Source organism: Schistocerca serialis, chromosome 6, assembly GCF_023864345.2.
Source record: "Schistocerca serialis cubense isolate TAMUIC-IGC-003099 chromosome 6, iqSchSeri2.2, whole genome shotgun sequence".
In the NCBI taxonomy this organism is placed as follows: Eukaryota; Metazoa; Arthropoda; class Insecta; order Orthoptera; family Acrididae; genus Schistocerca; species Schistocerca serialis.
In genome coordinates, this window is record NC_064643.1 from 414,008,634 (window position 1) to 414,032,219 (window position 23,586).

A 23,586-nucleotide genomic window follows, 5' to 3' on the forward strand; every position below is an offset into this window, starting at 1 on the left:
TGCACAGTGCATGTGCAGAAAATTGCAGAAATTCTCCCGACAGACAGTATATCTGGGAAACACACAATTCCTTTATAAGAATGTAGAAAAAGATCGATTACTATTTACTGTAAAGAATACACTGTAAGTTGCAGATAGGCATTTGGCCCGAGCTGCTGGAATTGGCAGTCATGTGTGCATGAGGTGTGATTGCTTGTGTGTATTAATGATCTGTGCTTCTCTTTTTCTGATAAAGGCTGTGGCTGAAAGCTTTTCATATGTGTCTATTAATTGTATCTGCCTGCAACTTAATGTGTCTTCCTCAAGGTAAGTATCAATCTATCTTTTTCCTACCTTGTTGATATTCCCACCTGGAGTTTTCATTGTTTGACAGTTCCTTTACAAGAAGTCAAGACAATTCCCAAACTGTAGTATACAAAAATGTATTCACAAAATCTAGCATGGTGTTAATATGATATGGCCAGACCTGCTGCCATAAAACAGGGTTCACATAAAGTCTGGGAACACTTTCAATTATTTATTGCACAAGTACCAGACATTGTACAGATATCATATATATGTCATTTTGTAGTTTGGTAATTTTCTGATAGTCAGTGCTAGTTGCAAACGTGGTGAGTGCAGGCGCTGTGCCACAGAAGGGGACAGCTGTTTCATGAAGTGGCCTCCCCAATCACTAGATCCCACTCTGTGTGACTTTTTTCTGTGGGGACACATTAAAGATCTGGTGTTTGTACCGCCTCTACCACGTGATGTAGCAGAGCTCTGGGAGAGAACACAGGAACCGACTGCCACAGTCAATGATTCCATGCTGGGTCAGGTATGGCAAGAATTCGATTACCGTATTGACATCTGCTGGGTCAGTCATGGTTTGCATATCAAATGTTTCTAAAACAAAAGTTTCAGAATTTCTCTTCAGAAGGCAATATGTACAACATCTGTACAATGTTTAGTCCTTGTGCAATAAATAATTGAAAGTGTTCCCTTACTTTACATACACCTTGTATTTAACACCTGGTGAATACTTATCAGGTGGCAGCAGAAATATGCATATGAACAACAGCTACTGATCTGTCTCCCTTGACACTGGGCCCTTAATAACTTTCCTAATATATCCTTACATAGTCCAATTTCCTCCTACTCATTTCTATTATATGAAGGAATACCTATCCTGTATTTCTGAAACTTAACTACATATTGTAGAGCACTAGATAAAAGTAAAAATTATTAGGTAATTCCAATCAGTAGATAGTTCTGAGTGTAGGCATACACAAGATGAATTCTCTTTTGATACGATCTTTGGATTTTTCACATCAGTAAGTGTTTTCATTAATTGAGTTACCTACATTGCAAGGTGTAATACTGAATGGACAGATGAATCAGACACCAATAGTAATAAGCTGTAAAAATGGTGCTGTTGAAATTTTGAGAATAATCAAGGCAATGAATATTATATAGCTTGCAATTCAAATAGTACATTTGCTATAAATGGAGTATGTGTTTCATTATTAAAATGTATTTATAAAACGAAATTTTTGAAGAAATTTGTACATTTATGAGTAATGTGTGTGCTAAAAACAATTATAATAATTTGGAAATAAAAAATAACATTCATCTACCATTCATCTCCTGCAGGCACTTACTTGGATCAAGAAGAGAGAAGAAAAAAGTAATCTGAAAATACTAACATTTAATGATGCAGATTTTCTGAAGCAACTTGAAATGGCCATAAAATATGGATTTCCTATTCTGTTTCAAGATGTGGATGACTACATTGATCCAGTTATTGACAATGTCATTGAGAAGAATATTAAATGTTAGTTGCAATGTCTTATATGAATTTATAAGAAACTGGAGCATGAAGTACGATGACTTTCCTTATAAATCCTTATATAGTCTGATTTCCTCCTACCCATTCATATTGTATGCAAGATTAGTTTGCCTATCTATCTGAAACATAACACTGGTGGACAGGCATTTTGATAACTACTGTATTTTTTTGTTTTATATTCAAACAAATTCAGAGATCACTTTATTCTGTTAGTACTGTAATTACATTGACAAACTTCTCTTATAGGACTGGTATATATGGTAGATCCTTCTAACTGGACCTAGTTAGCAGATTATCATGGTTGGTGAATTTTGCTTCGTATGTATGGCAATCTTGCTAATGTACAGGGCAAATATTTGTAAGGATCATGACTCTGTAATATAATAACTGACAGTAATTTAACATATTTCAGTTGTTGCTTTAAATATATTTTTCATGTCTCTTCCTGAACTTAAATCAGCAGAAGACATTTGGGAAAATTCTGTGTTGTATTACCATCAAATATGGCTTCACTTGTCATAATCATAATCATAATCTTTCTGCTGTATTAGCAAGTACTTTGCATCTCCATTTCATGCTATTCATTGCTTTCTTTTTAATGCCAGTGTATGTGCTGCCATCCATCACATCATCCATGATTTGAAATCTCTTTCACCCCCACCTCCTCTTTCCTTTGACATACCCTTCTAAGGCTGTTTTTATCAGCCCATCCTTCATTCTTAATACCTATCCAGTACAGTTTCATTTCCTTCTTTTTATTACATCCAGTTACTGTCTTTGCATTCTCACTCTTCTCAGTACCTCTTCATTTTTCATTTATCCATCCAGATTATTTTCCATCCTCCACCATGCTCACATTTCAAAAGCCCCCAGCCTTGCTCATCTTCCTTCCTCAGTGTCCACATTTCAGGAGGACACTCCATACAAAACATTTTATTAATCTTTTAGTTAAATCTGTGTCCATATTGCTGCAGTAAATTCCCCTTTTCTTATATAATGCCTCTTTCACCATTCTGGTTTTATTTATGTGCTGCTCTTCCATTTGGCTTCTGTCCTGCTTCTGAAGTATTTAAAACTTTGCTCATTTTCTACTTCTTCTTTATTCAGTGTTATGGTTACCTTTTTATATCATCCCAGTGCCATTACTTTTTTGTATTGATTTTCATTCCATAAATCTTCCCTTTAGCTTCGGTAGTACTAAATACTAAATCAAAAATAGCTTAAGAGCTGTTTATAGTTTGTAGAGTGACATTGAGGCCTTTGTATCTCTTCCATATCACAAATAGTAAACGTTGAAGTACGCCTTCAGAAAATACAGGGTGTCCCAGGAGGAACAGTCAGTATTCAGGGATATGACAAGAATGATCATTTGAAGCACAAAGTCTAATAAACATGGGCTCTACAGTGCATACCTTAAAATCTATTAGCACTTGTTCATCTTTGCTAATGTGAAACATGTCTTGAAAAAGTATTCAGAGCTCTTAAGATATGTATTTTAGAGTCCATGTTAACTAGACTTTTTAGTTTAAATGATTGTTCATGTAATATCCCTGAATACTTAACATTCCTCCTGGGGCACCCTGTATATATTTGTACAAGTATGTTCCACATCTCCTGCAGAACCACTGTATCAGTTTCAGGCAAACATGGCACACATGCCACTTTCTGTCTGGAAAAACGCTCTGTGGGAGTGAAAACTACTTACCTTTCATAAGGGTGGAACAGGCTACCACCTTGAGAGAAATGCACAGTTTAATCTTCTCTTGACATACAGTGACTGACTTGTACTGAGTCTAACATTTAAGTGATGTTGTGAATACCATTACAAAATATATCATTGTAGTTTACATTAATGTCCATAAGATATTTGGTTCATCGGTATTCCTTGAAGTCACATATGACGTGGAGATCTCTTTGCTGTATGTGTAAAGACATCAAGCAAAGCTCAACTACTGTTGTTATCAGAACTAGTATTAGCACCACACAAAACCCAATATGAATACTTAAGAAAGACAAACAAAATGTAATCTAAAGTAACACTGATTTCAAATTGAAATGAATTTAATTTTGAAGCAAATGATATTATCCAACTTCTCACTAACTTGAAATTCATCACACTTGTTCATTTATAGACTACTACAGTACGGAAGTTTCCGATCACTCCTCTAAATTTAATCAGAATGATTACTATAAAACAACAGGAAGTCTCATACCCTCTCAACAGGAACTGAAATTGAGGACTTTCACAAGACACACACGCACTTTGGATCCTGAGATGTGCATGATTCAATAACCGTCATTGGACACAACAATGGTACCTTTTGTGTCACAGGCCGTGAGGATAATGGCTTAACTGTTGATCCACTCAGTGTTAGGAGACCCTTTTCAGACCATGCTGTCTCATTACTTTTCTATTCTCGCCCCATAACCACCTTCCACCCCCTCCTCCTCACAGTCTGCATCCCTTTGCACACTTATCTGCTCTGGCAGTTATACATCATCAGACTGTGTTGCTGCAGCCTAAGTGATGAATAAGAACATTTTCTAAAAGAAAAGCAAAAACTCAGAAGCTGGTAAGCAGATGTGATTGTTACATGTAGCTATGTGCAACTGACAGTCTATCTCAATGTTAAGTGGTTATCTAATGTCATTTTTGTATCAGATTTCCACCCCAGAATTTCCATTAACTTAACCATAAATGTGTATTTTATATTTGATACAAAACGTATTTTCACTATTATAACGAATGCGCTGGCAGGTAGATAGACACACAAACAAACACAAACATACACACAAAATTCAAGCTTTCGCAACCAACGGTTGCTTCATCAGGGAAGAGGGAAGGAGAGGGAAAGACGAAAGGCTGTGGGTTTTAAGGGAGAGGGTAAGAAGTCATTCAAATCCCTGGAGCGGAAAGACTTACCTTAGGAGGAAAAAAGGACAGGTATACACTCGCACACACACACATATCCATCCGCACAAAAACAGACACAAGCAGACATCTGTAAAGGCAAAGAGTTCGGCCAGAAATGTCAGTCAAGGTGGAAGTACAGAGGCAAAGATGTTGTTGAATGACAGGTGAGGTATGAGCGGCGGCAACTTGAAATTAGCAGAAGTTGAGGCCTGGCGGGTAACGAGAAGAGAGGATATACTGAAGGGCAAGTTCCCATCTCCGGAGTTCTGACGGGTTGGTGTTGGTGGGAAGTATTTCTGCCTACGTAGATCAACACCTTCAACCCATTACATGCAGTCTCCCATCCTTCATCAAAGACACCAACCACTTTCTCGAACACCTGGAATCCTTACCCAATCTGTTACCCCCGGAAACCATCCTTGTAACCATTGATGCCACCTCCTTATACACAAATATTCCGCATGTCCAGGGCCTCGCTGCGATGGAGCACTTCCTTTCATGCTGATCACCTGCCACCCTACCTAAAACCTCTTTCCTCGTTACCTTACCCAGCTTCATCCTCACCCACAACTTCTTCACTTTCGAAGGCCAGACATACCAACAATTAAAGGGAACAGCCATGGGTACCAGGATGGCCCCCTCACTGCCGACGTATTCATGGGTCGCTTAGAGGAAGCCTTCTTGGTCACCCAGGCCTGCACAACCCAAAGTTTGGTACAGATTTATTGATGACATCTTCATGATCTGGACTCACAGTGAAGAAGAACTCCAGAATTTCCTCTCCAAAATCAATTCCTTTGGTTCCATCAGATTCACCTGGTCCTACTCCAAATCCCATGCCACTTTCCTTGACATTGACCTCCATCTGTCCAATGGCCAGCTTCGCACGTCCGTCCACATCAAACCCACCAACAAGCAACAGTACCTCCATTATGACAGCTGCCACTCATTCCACATCAAACGGACCCTTCCCTACAGCCTAGGTCTTCGTGGCAAACGAATCTGCTCCAGTCTGGAATCCCTGAACCATTACACCAACAACATGAAAACAGCTTTCGCATCCCGCAATTACCCTCCTGACCTGGTACAGAAGCAAATAACAAGTGCCACTTCCTCATCCCCTCAAAACCAGAACTTCCCACAGAAGAACCCCAAAAGTGCCCCACTTGTGACAGGTTACTTTCCGGGACTGGATCAGACTCTGAATGTGGCTCTCCAGCAGGGATACGACTTCCTCAAATCCTGCCCTGAAATGAGATCCATCCTTCATGAAATCCTCCCCACCCCACCAAGAGTGTCTTTCCGCCATCCACCTAACCTTCGTAACCCCTTAGTTCATCCCTATGAAATCCCCAAACCACCTTCCCTACCCTCTGGCTCCTACCCTTGTAACTGCCCCCAGTGTAAAACCTGTCCCATGCACCCTCCCACCACTACCTACTCCAGTCCTGTAACCCGGAAGGTGTACACGATCAAAGGCAGAGCCACGTGTGAAAACACCCACGTGATTTACCAACTGACCTGCCTACACTGTGAAGCTTTCTATGTGGGAATGACCAGCAACAAACTGTCCATTCGCATGAATGGACACAGGCAGACAGTGTTTGTTGGTAATGAGGCTCACCCTGTGGCTAAATATGCCTTGGTGCACGGCCAGCACATCTTGGCACAGTGTTACACCGTCCGGGTTATCTGGATACTTCCCACTAATACCAACCTGTCAGAACTCCGGAGATGGGAACTTGCCCTTCAGTATATCCTCTCATCTCATTATCCACCAGGCCTCAACCTCCGCTAATTTCAAGTTGCCGCCACTCATACCTCACCTGTCTTTCAACAACATCTTTGCCTCTGTACTTCTGCCTCGACTGAAATCTCTGCCGAAACTCTTTGCCTTTACAAATGTCTGCTTGTGTCTGTGTATGTGCGGTTGGATATGGGTGTGTGTGCGAGTGTATACCTGTCCTTTTTTCCCCTAAGGTAAGTCTTTCCACTCCCGGGATTGGAATGACTCCTTACCCTCTCCCTTAAAATCCACATCCTTTCATCTTTCCCTCTCCTTCCCTCTTTCTTGACGAAGCAACCATTGGTTGCAGACGCTTGAATTTTGTGTGTATGTTTGTGTGTCTATTGACCTGCCAGCGCTTTCGCCTTCCCTCTTTCCTGATGAGGCAACAGTTTGTTGCGAAAGCTTGAATTTTGTGTGTGTGTTTGTGTTTGTTTGTGTGTCTATCGACCTGCCAGCGCTTTTGTTCGGTAAGTCACCTCATCTTTGTTTTTAGATATATATTTCCTACGTGGAATGTTTCCCTCTATTATAACTATATATATATATATATATATATTGTGTCTGTGCCACATTTATTTGAAATGAAGTGCAAAAGGAAGGGAATTTTTTAATTTACCACAGTTTTTCTGTGTTTTTTGTGGAAGTATGGTTGCATAAATTTTACATAGAATCGGAACAATTAATTGTCTCCTAATGTAAATAGACATGATAGTATATTGTGAAATACTGAATTTAAACTTTTGGATTATTCTAATTTTGTATTTGTCCTGTACTGTAAACCTTCTCGTGCAGCTCAAAGCGGACGAACGTTTGTAATGTTGGGAGACAAAGAAGTGGACTATGATCCTAAGTTCAGGCTTTATCTCACAACTAAACTGTCCAATCCTGCATTCAACCCTGCTGTTTATGCCAAAGCTGCTGTCATCAACTACACTGTAACAGTCTCGGTACGTGGTCCATTATTATTTCCTAGAGTACTGTCCATTGTTTGTTGCTTTGTTAAACAATGCATTATGGCATCACTGCTTGAAAATGTTCAAAGACTCATTATTTGACAACCCATAGCTGAACTATATAAACTGACAAAAAATACTCCTTGTCATTCTTTCTGTTTTGTGTTGCATGTTGCAACCTGACATACTAATGTGTGAGAATTTTTTGTATTGTATTTAATTATTTATAATTTGCTGAAGTATTTATTCACGGATTTCCTTCTCATCCTGTCTGGTAACTCTCCCCTGGCCCAGGGTTCTGGGTGACTTTTCCAAACTCTATTACTTTTCTTAAGCCTCCTCAGTTCTTCTGAAATACGGACACAAGCAGGGATATGTCTGCTTGTGTCTGTATATGTGCGGATGGATATGTGTGTGTGTGTGAGTGCATACCTGTCCTTTTCTCCCCCAAAGGTAAGTCTTTCCGCTCCTGGGATTGGAATGACTCCTTACCCTCTCCCTTAAAACCAACATCCTTTCGTCTTTCCCTCTCCTTCCCTCTTTCCTGATGAAGCAACGTTAGGTTGCGAAAGCTCAAATTTTGTGTGTGTGTTTGTGTGTCTATCAACATACCAACGCTTTCGTTTGGTAAGTTACATCTTTGTTTTTAGATATATTTTTCCCACGTGGAATGTTTTTCATGTAAACCATAAATGTTTTATTTACAATTCACTGACAGTAAATGCAGGCCATAGTAATGTATATTGAAGGCTAGTTGGATTTTACTACAAATCATTGCTATCAATTCCCTATAAGTCACACAATTTATATGTAAATGAGGTAAGGTTGGTTTGCAAACTTTATGTTATGGAAAGATGATAATCATACTAATTTTTACAGAATTGTAATTCATTTTACAGAAATGTTAAATAAATATTTTTTTATTCATATTAGCAAATGTGACACATTCCTTTGCATCCTTGTCATTCACTTGCTTACACACTGTCAGGACAGATAATAAATATATTAGTATCTGTCTTTCATCTAACATTTTGTTTTTATCAAGTGCTATAGAATATTCTTATGCTTAATAAATCTACAAGCGACATATCTATTTGTTAAACATCCCTGTAACTTTTAAATCTGTCAGATATATCACACTGACAATAAAATGAAACTAAATTCCACTCATTTGTGATCAAGAGGAAGTATGTCATGCAGATGCTTAATGAAGATGAAAATTACGGTGTACAATTTATACCTATATTGAGTGATGGACTGAATACATACATATAAAATTATGAGAATGATAGGTTGCTACTCGCCTTATAGGAGGCATGGAGAGGAAGACTGGCATAAGGAATAAAAACTGCGAGATATTACACTACTGGCCATTAAAATTGCTACACCACGAAGATAATGTGCTACAGAAGTGAAATTTAACCAACAGGAAGAAGATGCTGTGATATACAAATGATTAGCTTTTCAGAGCATTCACACAAGGTTGGCACCGGTGGCGACACCTACAACATGCTAACATGAGGAAAGTTCCCAACCGATTTCTCATACACAAACAGCAGTTGACCGGCATTGTTGTGATGCCTCGTGTAAGGAGAAGAAATTCGTACCGTCACGTTTCTGACTTTGATAAAGGTCGGATTGTAGCCTATCCCGTTTGCGGTTTATTGTGTCGCATTGCTGCTCACGTTGGTCGAGATCCGATGACTGTTAGCATAATATGGAATCGGTGGGTTCAGGATGGTAATACGGAATGCCGTGTTGGATCCCAAAGGCCTCGTATCACTAGCAGTCAAGATGACAGGCATCTTATCCGCATGGCTGTAACGGATCATGCAGCCACGTCTCGACCTCTGGGGATGTTTGCAAGACAACAACCATCTGCATCAACAGTTCGATGGTGTTTGCAGCAGCATGGACTATCGGCTCAGAGACCATGGCTGCGGTTACCCTTGACACTGCATCAGAGACAGGAGTGCCTGCGATGGTGTACTCAACGATAACCTGGGTGCACGAATGGCAAAACATCATTTTTTCGGATGAATCCAAGTTTTGTTTACAGCATCATGATGGTCGCATCCATGTTTGGCGACATCGTGGTGAATGCACATTGGAAGCGTGTATTCGTCATCGCCATACTGGTGTATCACCCGGCCTGATGGTATGGTGTGCCATTGGTTACACATCTCGGTCACCTCTTGTTCACACTGACAGCACTTTGAACAGTGGATGTTACATTTCAGATGTGTTACGACCCGTGGCTCAACCCTTCATTCGATCCCTGCGAAACCCTACATTTCAGTAGGATAATGCACAACCACATGTTGCAGGTCCTGTAAGGGCCTTTCCGGATACAGAAAATGTTCGACTGCTGCCCAGGCCAGCACATTCTCCATATCTCTCACCAATTGAAAACATCTGGTCAATAGTGGCCAAGCAACTGGCTTGTCACTGCTCTTGATGAACTGTGGTATCGTGTTGAAGCTGCATGGGCAGCTGTACCTGTACATGCCATCAAAGCTCTGTTTGAATCAATGCCCAGGCATTGATTCAAGACCATTATTACGGCCAGAGGTGGTTGTTCTGGGTACTGATTTCTCAGGATCTATGCACTCAAATTGCATGAAAATGTAATCATGTCAGTTCTAGTATAATGTATTTGTCCAATGAATAACTGTTCATCACCTGCATTTCTTCTTGGTGTAGCAATTTTAATGGCCAGTAGTGTATAAGCTATTAGACTGTGTTCTTCATCACAATAGTCAAAACAAAAAAACCACACACACACACACACACATGCATAACTTACACATACATGGCCACTGTCATCTTTGGATGCTGAGGCCTGAGTATGACTGCAGCAAAGGTGAGCAGTATTCTTTGCTGGGGTTGTTAGTGGGGTTGCAGAAGAAATGTGGAATGGAAAGAGGGAGGCATGACAGGAAGGGGTTCGGTATGATATTAGTTTTGGGAACATGCAGGGATGTGAAGGGGACAGGATGATGGGCTGCTATGTGCAGCCTTGGGGTATTGGGGGGGGGGGGGGGGGGAATAGAAAAGGGGAATTGACTATGTAGTGCACCAGTGTGTAGTGCTGGAAGGCAGTGGCAGGTGAAGGTTGAGGCCATGGAGGTTACAGGAAGAAAAGGATTTGTGACAGAGAGAGTTCCCACTTACATACTCGTAGTTCGGGAAGTGTGGTGTTCGTGGGGATAAGACAGTTGGCATAGGCTGTGAAGCAGTCATTACAGTCAAGCACATCACATTGGGCAGGTTTCTCAGCAACTAGGTGAACTAGGACTCTCTTGGTCAGGGTATAACAGTGGACATTCATGTGGACAGACAGCTTTTTAGTCATCATGACTATGTAGAATGCCACACAGTGGTCGAAGTTTTGTTGGTAGATCACATGGCTGCTTTCACAGACAGTCCTGTCTTTGATGGGGTAGACATACATCTGACAGGACCAGAGAAGGTGATAGTGGGAGGATGTACAGATAGGTCTTGCACCTAGATCTGTTGCAGTGCTATGAGCCATGGAGCACAGGGATGGGATCAGAAGTGATATAGCAATGGACAAGGATACTGCGTAGTTTGGGTGGTTGGTGGAATACCCTTGTGTGAGGGGTGGGGTAAATAGTGAAGACAATATACCTCATTTCAGGGCACAATGAGAGGTAGTCAAAACCTTGGCAGACAATGTGATTTAGTTGCTCCTGTTGCTGTGTTACAAGGGGGAGGTGGGGGGGGGGGGGAGGGGGTGGAGATTCCTTTGTTCCTTTGTGGGTAAACAATGGGTATGTGGGGGTGTTAAGTTACTAGGAAAACAACGCTCAGGAGAACTGCTTCTGAACAAGTTGTGGATGGTAAATTTGATCTATGAAGACTGCAGTGAGAGCTTTGCCATATTTGGAGAGGGATTTCTCATCACTACAGATGTGACAAATATGATTGGCCAGGCTATGTGAAAGGGATATTTTGGTAAGAAATGGGTGACAGCTGCTGAAGTGAAGGTATTGTTGGTGGTTGGTAGGTTTGATGTGGCTGGAGCTACTGGGTAGCCATCTTTAAGGTGGTGGTTGACAGCAAGAAAGGTGACTTGGGGGGCTGAGGAGGACCAGGTAAAGTGAATGGGGGTTAAGGTATTGAGATTCTGGGGAATTGGATAGGATGTAGGGGAACAGCTCCTGTACATCTGCACTGCAGGATAGAGACGAGCCGGCAGCAGGTCCGTTATGCTCTGGGGAAAATTAATGTGGGCGTCCATGGGTCCAGTGAGCCAAGGAGTATTATACACTCGTGCAGATCACGTACACCCTTTCATGTGCTGGCTCAGATCTGAACGTGACTGGACACATCTGGGATATGATTGAATGTTGCAACAGAGCTCATTGCCCCCTCATTGGAATTTAAGGGAATTAGGTGACTTTAGTTGGGTTGGGTTGTTTGGGGAAGGAGACCAAAAATAGCAAGGTCATTAGTCTCACTGGGTTAGAGAAGGAAGTTGGCCGTGCTCCTTCAAAGGAACCATCCCGGCATTTGCCTGAAGCGAGTGACTTTAGTGCGCAGGTGTGGTGTCAACTCCCTCCAGCAACCTATCAAGGCCTTATTGCATCTGTTCCACAAAGCGTGGTCATAATGTTCTGGCTGATCAGTGCACATACCATTGAGATGAGGTTTCTCTGAAGGTTTGCTTTCATTTGGAGATGGGCCACAGTTGATAGAAGGACCAAACTATAATTTTATGCCCATGAATAATAGCAAGTGGAGCTCAAACAATCTCACATCCAGCTTCAATTTCTATCTCAATGGATTTGAGTTTCTTGTCTACTGCAATGAGTAGAGTGCATAAATGGTTCAGAAGCAATAGGGGAAATTTGTATTTAGGGCCAAAAACATGATGGGCTGGTTGTAGCAACTGTGAAAGGGTATCAGACTGTGAACATACTATAGTTTTCTATGGGACCTGTAGACAAGGATATGCAGGCTTCTTTCTGTTCTGAATTTATGTGAAGATCTCTGAGAAAGTGTGGTGTGAAAGTTTTGAAGAAGGTGAGAAAGTGACTCTTGAAGAGTGTTTTTTTCTGTGAGTATTGTAGTAGTAAGGTGCAGAGAAGCTCTAAAAGAGCTGTATGCTGTGATAGCAAGGATTATAAAATCCCAGAGCATCAATGTGGGGAAAGCACAAAAGATTACTACATCCAGTGGTCATGGGGTCTAGTTCATAAGGAACACAAAGATATGATGGTACTAGGTGAAGACACTTAAATGGTGCGATACTGTCATTTCCTTAATACACTGAAGAGCCAAAGAAGCTGGTACAAATGCCTAATATCAAGCAGGCCCCCCACAAGCATTCTGAAGTGTGCAAAACAATGTGTTAGGGACTCACATAATGTCAGATGCAGTGCTGAAGAGAACTGACACATGAATCCTGCAGGGCTGTCCATAAATCCACAAGAGTACGAGGGGGGTGGAGATCTCTTCTGAACAGCACACTGTGAGGCATCTCCAATAGGCTCAATAATGTTCATCTCTGGTCAGTTTGGTGGCCAGCAGAAGAATTTAAACTCAAAAGGGTGTTCCTGGAGCCAGTCTGTAACAATTCTGGATGTGTGGGGAGTCGCATTGTCCTGCTGGAATTGCCCAAGTCCATCAGAATGCACAACGGACATGAATGGATGCTTATATGTGTCACCTGTCAGAGTCATATCTGGATGTTTCATGGGTTCCATATCACTCCCACTGCACATGCCTCACACCATAACAGAGCCTCCACTACCTTGAACAGTCCCTGTTGGCATGTAGGGTCCATAGATTCATGAAGTTGTCTCCATACCCATACATGTCCATCTGCTTGACTTAAATTGAAATGAGACTCATCTGACCAGGCAACATGTTTCCAGTCATCAACAGTCCAATGTCGGTGTTGACAGAATCAGTCGAGGCATAAAACTTTGTGTCGTGCAGTCATCGAGGGTACATGGGTTGGCCCTTGGCTCTGAAAGCCCATATCGAATATATTTCGTGGAATAGTTCACATGCTAACACTTGTTGATGGCACTGCATTGAAATTTGCAGCAGTTTGCAGAAGGATTGCACTTTTGTCATGTTGAGTGATTCTCTTCAGTTATTGTTAGTCCCATTCTTGCAGGATCTATTTCTTGCCGCAGCAATATCAATGATTTGATGTTTCACCAGATTCCTGATATTTACGTTGAAATGGTTGTATGGGAAAATCCCCACTTTATCATTCCCTGGGAGATGCTGTCTGCCACCGCTCATGTGCTGATTATAACACTACATTCAAATTCACTTAAATCTTGACAACCTGCCATTGTAACAGCTGTAACTGACCTAACAACTGCACCAGACACTTGTTGTCGTATATAGGGATTGCTGACTGTAGTGCTGCATTCTGTCTGTTTACATCTCTCTGTACTTGAGTATGCATGCATATACCAAATTCTCTGGTGCTTCAGCGTATAATGGTGTGAGTGAATGATGGCTGACCATCCAAAAATTTATACTGATTTCTGGCTCCACAAGCATTAGCTGGAAAAAGTTTCACTTGAGGCTCTTGCATCTCAGTGCAACCTACCTGTGATCCCTGTGTAAGATGGTATGTACTTGCATGAGCCATAACTGAATTAGTTGAAAGTGATTATGTGTTCAGTTAGCACAATACATCTACTGAGAAGTTTCGCATTAAAAGTTCTTGCGTTTGGTCCAAATATGTAACCTATCTTATCTGCTTTGAAGATTTGATCTTGCTGCTGTTCCTGTAGAAAACAATAATAAACAGAAGTCGTGGTGTTACAAGCGCTGACCAAGTGGGTAGTAATGCCCACATTAATTTGTACCAAACATAGTTTTGAGTTCCTATCTTATTTATTTCAAGGTACAACTGTACAAAGTTTTCACAGTATGTGCCTTTTCGAATCAATTACATGTTTACTAAACTGATCAGCACAAGTGCCATGTCGATACCCCAAGCAATACTGGCCATACTACATGGTTCCACATGGGCCTTATATACATTTTGCTATGGTGATGTAATTGTTAAAAACAGAAAATTAATTAATTACAATGAATTTAGGAATATAACAGTACTTAAATAACATTAAATAAATCATAAAATAAAATCACATTACATAATATCTTAATTTTGTTACAGAGCAGTTCCTTTCATAATGACGGTAGTAAGATACATAAATGGTAACAATACGTATTACATTTTAGTGGATTATTCATAAAATATAGAATATAAATTCTTCTTAGCATGTTTCCTAGCTTTAATAAAAAGGTAATTCATTTCAGTAAAACAGTCTTTTTTGAAATTGAGGTAGACAGGATAATGCTTTTTATTTACATAGTTACAGTCCTAGTTTAATTGGATTCTGTTCTTTGTTTTTTTTTAATCAGTTTTAAACTATATATAATCAATAATAATTATAACTGGAATTTACCAATTTTAACTTCTTTCAAATCAATTCTGCTTTAAATTGTTATCAACAATGATGGTGGCAGAATTTAAACAATATTAAGAGAATAGAATGGTTTTAAACATTCCTACCTATCACAAAGTCTACTACTTCATGATCACAATTCCAAAAGTATAGTATTACTGATATTGCCCATATTAGGCAATGCTTAGGGCTGTTGATGGCATGCTATTAGTTTTTCAATTAATTAATGTGAGTGAGAAAGTACTGGTAACAAACTTTTTAAAGAAGCAGCAAGGTCCCGTCCCTGCAAAGCAGTTTGTGCAGCTGAAGGCTGGCAAAACTCTTGAAGCCTTTTCAAATAACAGCAGATAGGTGCAGTTTTACATTCTTTTAATTTTTTTAATAGTATGAGTGATAAAAACAATATGAATTTTACACAACCAGAATATCACTGGCATAAACACTTCTCTGATACTTCATTGTTTGAACAAAAAATAGTTTGCATGCTCCTAACTTAACACAAAATTGCTAAACACATAGGTACACAAATATCAGTCATATCATTCTTTAAGCAAAGTAGATACTTAAGTATGATTACTGGTACTGTTTTGTGTATTCAGATTTACAGGTTATAATGTGATACATTTTTAAGCAACAAGTAATAAGTTTTACAAAACGATATTTTGAGAAGGAAACTTGCTACTTACAATATAGCAGCGATGGTAAGTCTCAGATAGGCACAACAAAAAGACTCTCACAATTAAAGCTTTTGGCCATTGGCAACAATAGACACACACATGCCCACACACAAACACTCACACAAACGCAACTCACACACACAATTGCAGTCTCAGGCAACTGAACTGCAACTCAGTATCTCTGCTAAATGGTGAGCAGCAACTTTCCTTCTCATAATATTGTTACATTTCATCTTGGATTTTCCATTGTTTGGTTTTACGAAATGAATATTACATATGCAGTTCTCAACACATGCCACTCTAGTTCAAGTGCTGAAGCAAACAAAAAAGATGAAATCATGTGTATATGGATCAAGAATGATTAAACAGGGGTGTTTCTTGCTGCTGTAAAGCATTTGCAAAATCTTTTTGTTATTTTTGCTTTATAGTAGCTTTCAAGGCGTACCATATCATCCAGAATAATATGTAGAATGGTGAACAAGTGTTCTTTTCCTTTTTGTTCTTGTAATTATTATAAGAACACTAGCATTTCATGAGAGCCTCACCCACACACATGTGTCACATAAATGCATGCATCCCCTAATCCCTTCTCTCTGCCCAGCTCCATCTCCCCCTTACCTCTGTCCATTTCCTCCTACCCTTCTCTTTCTGTCAACTCCTCCTCCCCATTCTCTGTCCACCATCCCATTCTGAGCCCGACCTCATGGGATGGAAAACTAAGACTGACTGTTCAGGATGCCCAACAATCAGTTTTTCTCTCTCATCCTGTTCAGTAAATCTCCCCTGACGGGGGTTCTGGGTGACTTTCCCATACTGTCCCCATTTCCTAAACTTCACCAGTTCTTTCATTCCTCATCCTTCGCCTTCATCCTTTCTGGCAGAAGAGCGAGCAACTGGCTCCAATATCTTGAACAGTTCCTTATCTTTTATATATGTTTTCTCCTGCTGCTGATGGATAAGTACATTTTTATCTATCCAATTATATTATATTTTAAAAAACTAATTAATTTTGTTGATATATTTTCTTTTCTAAATTAATATAAGTGCCAAGTTTGGTGGAAATTGATCCAGGTGTTAGGAGGAGATGTGGAAAACAGTGCTCCCCCCCCCCCCCCCCACTTTTTTGAACATTTATTGATGTCAATAAAGTGACAAAAGTAACAAGGTGGCAAAAGTTGAATCCACAATACAAGTTTTTCATGCAAAATGAGAGCTACAGGTAGATCCCACTTGCTATCCTTCCCACAGTGATATTCCGTCAGCCCACAGTATTCTTGTTCATCCATACTCCATCTCTGCCCCCATTCTCTTGCGTCATGCCTCAGATGCTTGCAATAGATCTTGATGAAAGACCTGTCTCATAGGTCCTCCCACCACCATCTACTCCAGTTTGGTCATAGATGTCTCCTATCCCATCAGAGACACCGCTACCCTTGAAAACTATCATCTACCCATGAAAGCAATCACATGGTCTACAAGCTAAGCTGCAGTCATTGTGCTGATTTCTACAAGAGTGTGACAACTAACAAGTTGTCCATCTGTATGGATGACCTCCAACAAACCATGACCAAGAGAGAGCTGGACCATGCCATTGCTGAACATGCTGCCCGACACAATGTGCTTCTCTTCAATGACTCCTTCACAGCCTATGCCATCTGGATTGTACCTCCAAAAACCAGCTTTTCTTAAATGTGCAGGTGAGAATTCTCCCTGCAGTGTAGCCTACAGTCCTATAACTCTCCTACTCTCAACCTTCAGTAGTGCTTCCCTCCAGTTACCTAACCTCTACCCTGCCCACCACCCCCCATATAGCTCAACACAGCCATCTATGACCAAACACCCACTAGTCCTTTTCTCCTTCACTTCTTTTCCACTGCCTCCCCCCCCCCCCTCTCCCACTGCCTCCCCCCCCCCCCCCCTCTCCCAAACCTGACATACTTAGCAGCCCAGCAGTCTTCACCACATCCCTGCATGCTTCCTTAAGAAGTGGCACTGCACCTTCCCCCGTTATGACTCACTGCTGTCTTGGCCAGAGACACTGATTACGTGTGTGTGAGTTGTGCTTGTGCGAATGTGTGTGTGTTTTCCACTTCAGGAGGAAGCCTTTTCACCAAAAGCTAAAATGTACAGCAGTCTTTTTGTTATGCTGTCTGCAACTCAACATCTCCTGTATATGATGAGTAGCAGTCCATCCTTTCCATAATACTGAAGATCTGTACATTCTCCTAGTTATTGGAGCCAGCGTGTTACTGACAGCAATCAAGAACTGTAGCTTACTGTTTATTTGTGCAATTCACCAAGTGTGAGTTTCTGATTCCCATAAAGTCTGCCATATTAAAATTTACAGACAGATAATCAAAGTTTATAAAAATTTGATAACTGACACTTCAATTCAAAAACAGTGCATCATATTTCATGGCAGGTGAACGAATTTTAATTAATTTAAAAATTTCCACAAATTTTGGTATGCTTTACAACTAGACTATCAGGACCCGCTGAACACAATGATCACCTCCTTAACTTCAAGCTATCACTGGATAAGTGTAGCTGTAGCTGAATAATTAGTATTTTCCTGTTAACACTCTTGTATGCATAGTGCATAAACCCTCTGCTGCTCTAACAATTTGCACAGTTGTGCCTTCATCAGCCTGGTCCTCCTGGTGTTAAATTTCTAAATGTAAATGGACTGCATGCAGTTGAGGCTACTTACTATGAATGACATATTTAAGTGAGGGCTGTGAGGATTCAAAGTTTGTGTGTCCATGTACCTTAACAAAGTCCTTGTACATTATTTTGTTGTCCATCACTTCCTTCTCTGAATGTGCATCTGGCTTAACAAGTTACATAGATCTTTCACATCTGTTGTTTGATTCTAACATCAAAGCAACATGCATTTTAAATCCTCAGATAAGATAAAAGTTATTTCATTACCTTAAGGTGAGCTAACCTTTCAAGTGATACATGGAGCATGATTACATCTTGCGGCCTTTACAGTCAACAGTGGAGTTTTCCAGTTTTCATTATGGTCCCTCAGCCAAAAATAATTTACAAAGCATAGGACATACCTTTACCTTCAATGCGAGTAGTTTGTCTGTGCCATTGACAGAAAACAAATTAAAATCTTGTTCTTGAGTATTTGTTTGAATTAATATTTTTATAGGGTTTGGAAGACCAGTTACTGAGTGTTGTGGTACGTTGTGAGCGAGCTGATTTGGAAGAGCAACGAGAAATCCTCATACAAGAAACTAGCGAAAATAAAAATCTGCTGAAGACACTTGAGGATTCTCTCCTCAGGGAGCTGACAACTTCTACTGGCAACATGTTGGACAACACAGAATTGGTACAAACCCTGGAGGACACCAAAACCAAGGCTGCTGAGGTTGGTCTCTATATATTCTGGTGTGAATTATGTAATGGTGTTTGATTGGCATGTAATTAATGGACACTAACAGTTTCAACCAGAGTAAAATTGAATCCTTTTGTGATTATCTCACCTACAGACTATTGTAACTAGTAACTAAGCTTGCATTATTCCTGTAAAAGGTTTGCTCTTTTAGATCAGACATCTCTTTCAAGGGTGTACCTCTGGGGAGGAGGAGGGAGAGGGGTGTAGTAGTTTGGATTCTTAGCCACATATGTAATAGCTCTCTGAAGCAGGGTATTTTCCCAGATAGACTGAAGTATGCCATTGTTAAACCACTGCATAAAAAAGGGGATACCTCTGATGTCAACAACTACTGCTCAATCTCTCTTCTGACTGCCTTATCCAAAATTCTTGAAAAAATAATGTATTGTAGAGTATCTTCACACCTTTGTAAAAATAAAGTTTTATCAAAATGTCAGTTTGGTTTCCAGAAGGGTTTTTCAACAGAAAATGCTATATATACTTTCACTAATGAAATATTAAATGCTCTGAGTAACCGGAAGTCACGCATTGGGATTTTTTGTGATCTATCAAATGCTTTTTATTGTATAAATCATGGAATACTTCTAGATAAGCTCAAGTACTGTGGTATGAATGGGACAGTGCTCAAATGGTTTAAACCATACCTAACTGGAAAAGTACAGAAAACTGATTAAACAGTTCACATAATATGCAAAAAACTGATGATTTCTCAAACTGGGGAACAATCAAGAATGGGGTGCCGCAAGGTTCAGTCTTGGGCCTTCTGCTGTTCTTAATATATATTAATGACTTGCCATATTCATGAAGATGCAAAGCTGGTACTTTTTGCTGATGATACAAGTATAGCTATCACATCCAACAGACAAGAATTAACTGGTGAAATTGTAAACAATGTTTTTCAGAAAATCATTAAGTGGTTCTCTGCAAATGGGCTCTCATTAAACTTTGACAAAACACAGTACATACAGTTCCACACAGTAAATGGAATGACCCAATTAATAAATATAGACTTCGATCAGAAATCGGTAGCTAAGGTAGAATATTCAAAATTTCTAGGTGTATGCATTGATGAGGGGTTGAACTGGAAAAAACACACTGAGGATCTGCTGAAACGTTTGAGTTCAGATACTTATGCTATTAGGGTCATTGCAAATTTTGACGATATACATCTGAGTAAATTAGCTTACCACGCCTATTTTCATTTTCTGCTTTCGTATGGCATCATATTCCGGGGTAACTCATCATTGAGTAAAAGAATGTTAAAGAGCTAGAAATCTCCACTGTAGCCTCACAATGTATATATTCACTTGTAAAATTTGTTATTAACAATCAGTAGCCTCAGAAATCATGTGGAATGACTACAGGATAGACCTACTTCTGTTTGTCTTCAAGAGATACATTTTAAAGCTTCTGAGACCCTTGTGCTACAGGGTCATCACTTACATAGAAATAATAATCTAAATGGCAAAACAACCATCTGTGCTGCAAATCAAGAGCACAGACATTTTTGCTGTACTATCAGACTATAATCCAAGTATGGAGAATGTGCAACATTATTACTTTCAGCATCTGAAGTAGACAGTTTAAGGCCGTCATTAAAATATTATTCAAAGAAAGAGACACAAAATGTGGATTTTTTTAAAGTGTGTATGTTATTTGTTAACATTAACTAGAAGCACTGGAAATATTAGATCGTGGTGTCACCTTCTTTGCTGGCATACATGTGTCATAGGATGTAACTCTTTCAACATGTGCTTTGGTTAGCAACCTTAATTTCTTTTCAGGGCAAGTACTGTTTCCTTTTATTAAATGATTGCAGTTACTAAATAAAAATGATATGAAATAATTCTTAAAATCCAGACAAGTAAAAGTAATGGAAGGAATAAAGTTGAGGTGCTAAGTTGTCAATACATACACAAACAAGACTGAAAATCATACAGAAAATTGGACCATAACCTAATGCCCAAAAACAAAAACCACCAGAGAATGAAAATGTTGGTCAGCATTTGGATGATTGTCAGCACAGCAGCTTGACTGGGGTGAGGAGTTTTATCCAATGGAGTGGCAAGGGGAGAAAGAAAGTGATTAGTGAGAGGAGGAGTTGATGAGAAGGGAGAGGTGGGAGCTCACATGATAGGAATGTAGCACTAGTGAGCTTGCTCTACAAATGTAAGGGAATGTTGTGTGAGGTGCACAATGACTAGGAGGAGTGGACTGATAGAAGGAGATAAAACAGAGAAAGAGAGAGACTGCAGAGAAATGGTTAGTGTGAATAGGTGAAGTGGAGGGCATCAGGACATAGTTGGAGTTTGGTGTGTGAGAGACTAGTGGATATTAAGGCCAGGAGGATTGTTGGATTGGAAAATGTACAGCAAGAACAGTTTGCATCTGTGTAGAAGATGGTGTTTAGCAAGATAATCGTGGTTACCTGACAGAAGTATCCAACAGTTGTCTGACTATTCTACCTACAAGTCTTACCAGTGTTGCTATACCAGGAATACAATATAATTTGCCAATTATTGCTTAAATTATTAGGTCCATTGCAGAACCTTATCAACAAATCCACCTCTCTCCTCACCATTACTATCTTCTCACACAGAACATCTGCATGCTTCCCAAAATCCATAAACCTAGGCGTTCTGGATGCTCCATTTTAGCTGGATGCGGGAAAGAACCTTGACATTTGTTGAAATCAAACTGCAACTAATTGGCCACTTTTTTTATGATTGCCAACACCATTTCCACTCCCTTTCCCTTGGACTCCCACTGGTTACTGTTAACCCCAGTTCTCTATACACCAACACTGTACATGCCTGCCCATGGTCTTCTTCCTGTCAAACACTAACTCTACCAATGACCTGCTGAAGCCAACTCCAAACTACAGCCCCATTCCTTATACATCTGAAAAACTACATCTGTACCCATAACTACTCCTCTTTTCAGCGGAAGATATACAAACAAATCTGTAACACATCCAGCAGCAACCACCTGGATGAATGATTTCATTATGTCTCAAAATCTTAAACTCATTGTTGATATCTTCAAAATCTGAACCTGGGATCAAGACACTCTATTTTCATTCCTCCACATCCTTAACAGCTTCCATCCAATCAGCTTCACCTAGTCTTCCCAAAATGACCAAGTCCAACATGTGACCTTTCCTTGGCATTGACCTTATCCTCTCCTTTGGGTCCTTAGGAACCTCATTTGACATCAAGCCCAGAAACATCAATAGTACCTCAATCTTGATATCTGCCATCCCTTCCACACTAAAAGGTTTCTCCCGCACAGTCTGGCTACCTGTGGATGGGTGCATCAGCAGCAACAAGCAATCCTTTGCCCAAAATTATGAAGATCTCATTGAGGCCTTCACAGACAGGCATACCATAACACCACACCATATCCAATGTAAAGTTTGGGTTAAATTTACAGTTGTAAATTGTCGTAGCTGTGTTGGGAAAGAACCAGAACTCCAAGTGCTAGTAGAAAGCACTGATGCTCAAATCGTTATAGGCACTGAAAGCTGGCTAAAGCCGGAGATAAGCTTAGCTAAAATTTTTATGAAGAACTCAATGGTGTTCCAAAAGGATAGTCTAAACACAGTTGGCGGTGGCATGTTTGTTGCTGTTAGAAGTAGTTTTATCTTGTCACGAAATTGAAGTGGATGGTTCCTGAGAATTAGTATGGGCAGAGGTCATTGTTGGCAACTAGAATAAAATAATAATTGGATCCTTTTACTGACCTCCCAATTCAGATGATACAGTTGCTTAAAGGTTCAAAGAAAACTTGAGTTTTATTTCAAACAGGTACCCAACTCATGCAAATATAGTTGGTGGTGACTTTAATTTACCCTCAATATGTTTGTGAAAATACATGTTTAATTCCAGAAGTACACATAAAACATCATGCCAAACACATTCTCTGAAAATTATTTCGAGGAGTTAATTCATGAGCCCACATGAATAGTAAACAGTTGTGAAAACACACTTAACCTCTTAGCAACATATAATCCTGAGTTAATAACGACCATCAAAACAGATACAGGATTAAGTGAACACAGGGTTGCTGTAGCCAGATTGAATATTGTAACCCCAAATCCTCCAAAAATAAACAAAAAATATACCTATTCAAAAAATCAGATAAAAATTCACTTGACACCTTTCTGAGAGACAATGTCAACTCCTTCCAAATTAATGAAATAAATGTAGACCATATGTGACCTGAATTCAGAGAAATAGTATTGGCAGTAATTGAAAGATTTATACCAAATAAATTAACAAACGATGTAGCTGATCCTCCTTGGTACACAAAATAGGTCAGAACACTGTTGCAGAAACAACTAAACAAACATGCCAAATTTAAACAGATGCAAAGTCCTCAAGATTGGTGATATTTCACAGAATCTTGAAATTTAGTGCAGACTTCAATGTGAGATGCTTATAAGAATTTCCACAATGAATCTTTGTCTCAAAACCTGGCAGAAAATCCAAAAAGACTCTGGTCGTATGTGAAGCATTTTAGCAGCAAGAAACAATCAATGCCTTCTCTGTATG

At 39.9% G+C, this 23,586-nt stretch overlaps 1 protein-coding gene across 1 annotated transcript in view; it reads left to right on the plus strand.

Annotated features, from left to right (window-relative positions):
* Positions 1-23,586, plus strand: part of LOC126484896 (dynein axonemal heavy chain 10) — a 1,141,797-nt gene that overhangs the window by 873,155 nt on the left and 245,056 nt on the right. Inside the window, exons 52-54 of the mRNA XM_050108495.1 lie at positions 1,633-1,813; positions 7,324-7,478; positions 18,788-19,006. Of these exons, the coding sequence (XP_049964452.1) occupies positions 1,633-1,813; positions 7,324-7,478; positions 18,788-19,006 (555 nt within the window). The remainder of the gene's footprint in view (positions 1-1,632; positions 1,814-7,323; positions 7,479-18,787; positions 19,007-23,586) is intronic.